Source organism: Cricetulus griseus, assembly GCF_003668045.3.
Source record: "Cricetulus griseus strain 17A/GY chromosome 1 unlocalized genomic scaffold, alternate assembly CriGri-PICRH-1.0 chr1_0, whole genome shotgun sequence".
NCBI classification, from domain to species: Eukaryota; Metazoa; Chordata; class Mammalia; order Rodentia; family Cricetidae; genus Cricetulus; species Cricetulus griseus.
The window spans coordinates 50,849,099-50,855,564 of record NW_023276806.1 but is presented as its reverse complement, the minus strand read 5'-3'; the positions used below and the strand labels follow the sequence as shown (position 1 = coordinate 50,855,564).

General features: G+C 47.1%; 1 protein-coding gene across 1 annotated transcript; it reads right to left on the bottom strand.

Annotated features, from left to right (window-relative positions):
- Positions 1-459: 459 nt before the first annotated feature.
- Mrpl9 (mitochondrial ribosomal protein L9) lies at positions 460-5,517 on the bottom strand. The gene is made up of 7 exons (XM_027392762.2): positions 5,346-5,517; positions 5,012-5,168; positions 3,889-4,013; positions 3,668-3,718; positions 1,815-1,916; positions 1,070-1,153; positions 460-947 (listed from the first exon to the last, which is right to left on the bottom strand). Exons 1-7 carry the CDS (start codon positions 5,487-5,489, stop codon positions 813-815), a joined length of 798 nt encoding a protein of 265 aa, XP_027248563.1. The 5' UTR covers positions 5,490-5,517; the 3' UTR covers positions 460-812.
- Between the last annotated feature and the right edge of the window lie 949 nt (positions 5,518-6,466).

Below are 6,466 nucleotides of genomic sequence, written 5' to 3'. Positions count from 1 at the left end.
GGGGGCGTTTCGAAACAGGGTTTCTCTGTGGCTTTGGAGGCTATCCTGGAACTGGCTCTTGTAGAATAGGTTGGTTTTGAACTCACAGAGATCCTCCTGCCTCTGCCTCACAAGTGCTGGGATCAAAGGCACTATGCGCCACTACCGCCCGGCACGATCTCTGTTCTTGAATGACCTCAGGCTTGTCCTTGGCCTGAAGTCAGGAGCTGGTTAAGAAATAATACAGAAGTTCTTTCTCCTCGTAAGCTTCTTTAATGCAGCTTCACTTTCTCCATCAGTCATCCTTCGGGCCTTAACAGATCTTACTGGAACCTACTCCATCACTCACACGGAGAAAAAAGTTCTAAGAGCAGACATAACTGGCTATACTGGAGTAGTTTGCCCCTGGCAACTGTAGGACACATCAAACTGCTACCCTTTCCTCCAAGACACCTTACTCACAGCCTGCTCATAGTCAACTCAAGTCCAGTTAAACAGTTCTTTATTTCTGCATGAGACACAGCGATTGTTAGAACCATGGCCGGGCCCTTCCCGTGCACTCTCCAATGGAAGGAAGGGCTAAGGAGACTGTTTCAGTTCACTGATATTCAGCTTATGAAATCTACTGCCTGCAGAACACTCTGATACAGCTGGCTGAGATGACACTGACGGCAGAGATGACAAACACAGTGAGCCTTACATGTATGTGCAGTTCGGTCTGCTGAGTCCATGTTTCCTACAATCCATGCTTGCTTGGGGCTGGGTCAGCTTCAAGTGCTGGCCCGCTTTGCTCCAATGCTCTTCTGACTGCTTGTCTTGGAGGCAGAGGACATTCAGACTGACTGGGAGCTGGTGGGGGCTGTGCTCTTGGCAGCTTGTTGAGCTAACCAGTGCTTGTATCTTTTGGTCTTGGGCTTCTGAAAGAGCACTACGGACATAGGAACCCTTACAGTGTCGAGTCCATTTACCTGAACACACATTCAAAACAGGAATAGGCAGAGATCAGTCAGGCAGAACCAACACCACCCAATCCAGCTTTTTATGTTGACTCTTCTCCCAAACAAAGGTAGAAAATCCTTGAAACACTCACAGTCACATCACACCAGTACTCGCCCCACCGCGTGATAGGGTCCTCTGGTAACTTCAGAGCATGTGGGGCAACCACAACACCAAGCTGAAAAATAGAACCAACACCCAGATAAACCAGCGGTTCTCAACCTTCCTAATGCTGCGACCCTTTAATACAGTTCCTCATGTTGTGGTGACCCCCAACCATAAAATTATTTTGTTGCTCCTTCATACGTGTAATTTTGCTACTGTTATGAATTGTAATGAATACTGGATAAGCAAGACATCTGATATGTGGCCCCTGTGGATGCCATGACCAATAGGCTGAGAACCACTGAGATAAACCCTTCTACTTCAGCCTCCAGGCAATCTCATGAAGACAGCTCTGCTCTGGAACTTCCTACACAGAAATGAATACATCTGGGGAACTGACCTCGGGAGAGCACAGATGCCCACAGGTGACATCAAAGGTGGTAAATATGCAAACAGAACAGGTCTTGAGACCAACACTATGTCCACAAAAGCGACAACTCTCCAATAAGTCACATCTCCCCAGGTTCTTCCTAGCTAGAGATAAAATAAATGGAATTGCTTTTTCCTGTTAGCCTTTAAGTCTGCAACTACTTTAGTTCTTAGCTACACTCCTCCTTTCTCCCTGCAAACCAACCAAGAGCAACTCCCAACTCCAGCTGGTAAAGGGTTCAAATCTGGGTCTCCTACCTAGAGGTGGCTCTGACCTAGGGGGATGCTGATGAGGGAACACTCACATTCTTGAAGAAGTGGCGGGCAACTATTTCAGGATTTAGCTTCCATTTGATGTTGTTCTTCATTCCCACCTCTAGATGACAGCTTCTCAGAAATTTCACTGTCTAAAAAGAATTATAAATAATGGCTGGGTCAGTAGGAGTTGAAGTGAAAGGGGGGAAATATGTTAGAGTCATGGGGAGTTCAGGAAAAGGGCATATTTTTGCTCTGCAGCTAAGATAGGTGAAAACAAACCATTAACGGAAAAAAAGAACATTCTTTTTTCTCAACTCTGATACGGAAAAAAGATTATTTTTCAAGACTTCACAAAGGATTTCATCTCCACCTTGCTGTTTCTTTTCTTTCTTTATTTCTTTCTTTCTTTCTTTTTTTTTTTTAAAGATTTTATTTATTTATTTATTATGGATACAACATTCTGCTTCCATGTATATCTGCACATCAGAAGAGGGCACCAGATCTCATTACAGATGGTTGTGAGCCACCATGTGGTTGCTGGAAATTGAACTCAGGACCTCTGGAAGAACAGTCGGTGCTCTTAACCTCTGAGCCATCTCTCCAGCCCCCACCTTGCTGTTTCTAGGCAGAGAGACATAGTCTGTATTAAACTCAGGGTTTGGATTGGCAAAATGGCTCAGTAGGTTAAGGTGCCAGCTGCCAAGCCCGATGAGCCGAGTTGGCCCCAGGACCCACACAGAGGAAGGAGAGAACTGACTCATGCAGGCTGTCCCCTGGGTTACTCATATATCCTGCCCCCAAATGCATAAATATAATAAATGTAGGGTCATCTATGAAGGTTCCTACTGTATCTCAGGATGAAGTGACTCTTAATAGCCTTTTAACCTGACACTTATGGAATTCCAATTCTATTCTCACTCCATCACTGGCTCTTTCTTGCTTATAAAATGAAGTATAAATCACTTGAAGATTCAAGCTAATTTTTACATCTTGTCCCAACCCTCTTTCCAGCCATGTATTTTCTAATACTACACTATATAAACCTGTACTTTAGGTAGATTAGACTATCTTCATTTTAAAATATGCCCTAGAGCTGTTGATAGACATGTGCCTAACATACATGAGGCCTGGGTTTGATCCCCAGCATCCATAACTGGCTTTTGTGGTAACAGCTGCAACCCCACCAACTGAAGGGTAGAGTAAGGAGAATTAGGTCAGGGCAGGCCTTGGCTACATATGGAGTTCAAGGCCAGCTTGAGCTAGATAACACCCCCCCCCAAACACACCTTAAATATTCACTCATACTTCCTAGTTTGCCCCAAACTAGAAAAAGCCTAATTTAATACTATATATATTAAAAAAAAAGTCTCCCTCCCCTCAATAACTCCAAACCCACTCGGGCCCACATAACTCCTGCTCTAACGCCTTCACTTTACTGTTCACGTTCTTGTGTGCCTACGTTCTCTTCACCTGTAAATACTCCCAAAAGGCAGAGTCCTCATCTTACATTTTCCCACAGATCCTGATTCCCATACTGGGGACTCCCTCAAAAGCTAGAGCACTATTGGCAAAGAATCCCAGGCCAAGGATGTCAGGCAAGAAGGTAGCAAACTAAAAATTTGGCACATTTTCCTAAACAAAGTAAAAAAGCATGCCTTAAATGCCAGCACTTGGGAGGTGGAGGCAGGCAGATCTGAGTTTGAGGCCAATCTGATCTACAGAGTGCCCAGGACAGTCACGGGCACACAGGGAAACCCAGAATTTCTAGAAGACTTCATACCAGCTATGTAGAGTGACAGCCAAAAAGCTATTCTGTCATCCTTGTAACAGTAAGCAGACGAAGGAGACTCTCAGGAGGTTGGTGACTTCAGTAAGGAATTAGTAAAAACTTCCTACTTACCGCCTCTCCTGCCTTCGTCTGGATCTTCTCCAGTGTTCCTTCTTGTCTCAGCTGAAAAAGAGAAAAACTGAGTAGAAGAAATGTGCCCATATTAAGTAATAACACTCCAACTATGCTGGGCTTCTGGGTTCTTGTTCTAGTTCCTACTCCATCTTCAAATTAAGTAACAAATTCCCAGCAGGAACCTTAATGTTTTATTACCCCATATCCTTTGGGCTCACCAATCTCTCCTCTTCAAACAGCTTCTTATTTTCAGGGGATGCATACACAGCCAGCCCCTGAGGAAGGAGTTTATTTCGACCCACAGACTTCTTCACTGAGACCAGATCGCCCCGAACTCCAATTTCTGCCAATGAGAACATGAATAGTTGAAAACTCTGCAGGAGTCCCTACAGAAAGACGGACCATCGTGGGTACTGGTAAAGGCCTTGCCTTAGCATACTTAGGCCAGAAGATCAACCAACTGGGGGTGGGGGCATAAAAAGGGACAGTGCTTATTTCCTCACAGATTTTAATTCTTCCTTTAAAAGAATGTCAATTCAGGGCTGGAGAGATGGCTCAGTGGTTAAGAGCACTGACTTTTCTTCCAGAGGTCCTAAGTTCAATTCCCGGCAACCACATGGTGGCTCACAACCACCTTGAATGAGATCTGGTGCCCTCAGCTGGCATGTAGACAGAAGATGTATACATAATAAATAAAATCTTAAAAAAAAAAAAAAAGTCTTCCGGGCGTTGGTGGCGCATGCTTTTAATCCCAGCATTCGAGAGGCAGAGGCAGGCGGATCTCTGTGAGTTCGAGACCAGCCTGGTCTCCAGAGCAAGTGCCAGGATAGGCTCCAAAGCTACACAGAGAAAACCTGTCTCGAAAAACCAAAATAGAAAAAAAAAATGTCAATTCACTGGGGCACAGAGGACCCGAGTTTGGGTGTGGTCCATAACCTTAGCACTTTAGGGAGGAAATAGGCAGATTCCAGGGGCTCAGCTCTATGCCCTGTATCAGAGGATAAGTTGGACCTTTGGCCTTCTCCCCATCACACGTTTATTAGGAACCACAGTTGTCACAAGTCTAGTTTAAAAAGCGGTGCAGACTGAGTTGTTCAACCAAAGGATTTCATTATCTGCGATGCAAACTGTTGGGTTCTCTCTTCAGGGTAATTGCACACACGTTTTAATTTTCCGTGCTGGAGGCCAGCATCTAAATCACAGCACCTTTTCTGACGTCTTATTTTCACCGGAGCCACAGAGTAGTAAAAACAAGGCAAACAAATGAGGAGAAGCAGGAGAGGCTAACGTCACAAAGGAGCAGCCCAGGGGAGGGGGTCAGCATCCGGGCCCAAGCCTTACCGTCCACAGACTGCGTGAGGATGAGCTCCAGGTCATCTTTGGGCCGGTGTTTCGTGTCCTCCACCAGTTTATAAACGCGGTGTCGCCGGTGCAGGCGCGGCTTCCGGCCCTCCTTGGCGAGCGGCACCTTCCACCAGCGCTCCACGATGACCGTGCTCTGGCGGCCGGGGGAGCTGGGGTGAGCGCGCGCCCGCCCGCCCGCCCGCGCTCGCCCGCCGCCCGGTCACCCCGCCACCCCGTCACAGTCGCCCGCATCCCGGGGAAAGCCCGCCACCCCGCGGAGCGGCCCTCCTGCCCTTCACCGTCTACCACCCCAAGCCCGGCCGGCCCTCACCCGGTAATGAGAGAGACTGAAGTCACGCCCCGGGGCGCCCCCTTCAATTCGCGGCCGGAGTAGCTCTCTGATGCCTCCTGGACGCAGCCAAGCGGCGCCAGCCCACAGCAGACTCCTGGCCCGGGTAGCCATGGAGGCGGCCATGACGCCGGCACAGAGACGGAGGAAGGGCCCCACGCAGGCGCAGTCGAGCCTTCGGGGCTGCCCGCGGCGCGCCTGACAGGTACGGCTGCTGACTCTTGCAGAGACCCTGGGACTCAGAGCGGGGCAGCTGCTGCACCTTCCACGCCGGCCGGCGAAAGGACAATGGGGAGAACAGCCATTTATTCTCGTCACCCCTCTCCACAGATAATGTAGTGCGCATCGAGTGGACTGACAATGGAAACCATATCTTTTCTTTAGCTTCACTTTTAAAAAGCAGCAGAGGGGGTGTGCAGTGGCAGCATGCCTGTAACCTTTCAATGGGACAGTTCCCAAGCTAACCTGATTTACACCGCAAGCTCTAGGCCAGCGAGATCAATAATAATAAAAACTAATGATAACAATAAAAATGGATTGATTTAATTTCTGAACACTAAAAGAATATGGGTGCCACTATCAAAAAGCGGTCAGAGGGTGGGATCCTCTAAACGCTCCGCTAACTCTCTATGATATTGTTACACTATAGTATTTAAGCTAATATTTAGAGTTGCAGGAGACATTAGATATAGAGAAAAACTACTGTAAGGACCACGCAGTTCCTTCTGTGGAGTCTTTGTGCTGGATAGATTATAAAGTTGGGCTGAGTGAGGGTCTACAGAGTGTGGAAGGATGCACTACGCCTCACCGCATGTGCCCTTCAGTAGACTGACTTCCCACACGCATTCCCTTGGTTTCCAGGGCAGCAGTCTTCAGCAGTCTTCTTACTTTTCATCTTTTGCACCCTGCACTCAGTATGTGGAATTGTATTCTTAGTATCCACTCTTGATGTTCTGTTCTATCTTATGGCTGGTATTTATATGCCAGTGATGTATAAATTTGTATCCTAGACTTCCCACGAATCTCACAACATCTTATTACCGTCTTACATATCTAACAAACATTTAAAAGTTAACCAATTTATACCCCATTCTTCCAAAGCT

Bases quoted from the DNA above. Each gene is read 5' to 3' on its own strand.
- Mrpl9 (XM_027392762.2), bottom strand. From the start codon at position 5,489: ATGGCCGCCTCCATGGCTACCCGGGCCAGGAGTCTGCTGTGGGCTGGC. The intron at 3,719-3,888 runs GTGAGCCCAAAG...TCTCTTTTTCAG, and splicing joins TGTTTGAAGAGGAGAGATTG to CTGAGACAAGAAGGAACACT. The intron at 948-1,069 runs GTGAGTGTTTCA...ATGTGTGTTCAG, and splicing joins AGTACTGGTGTGATGTGACT to GTAAATGGACTCGACACTGT.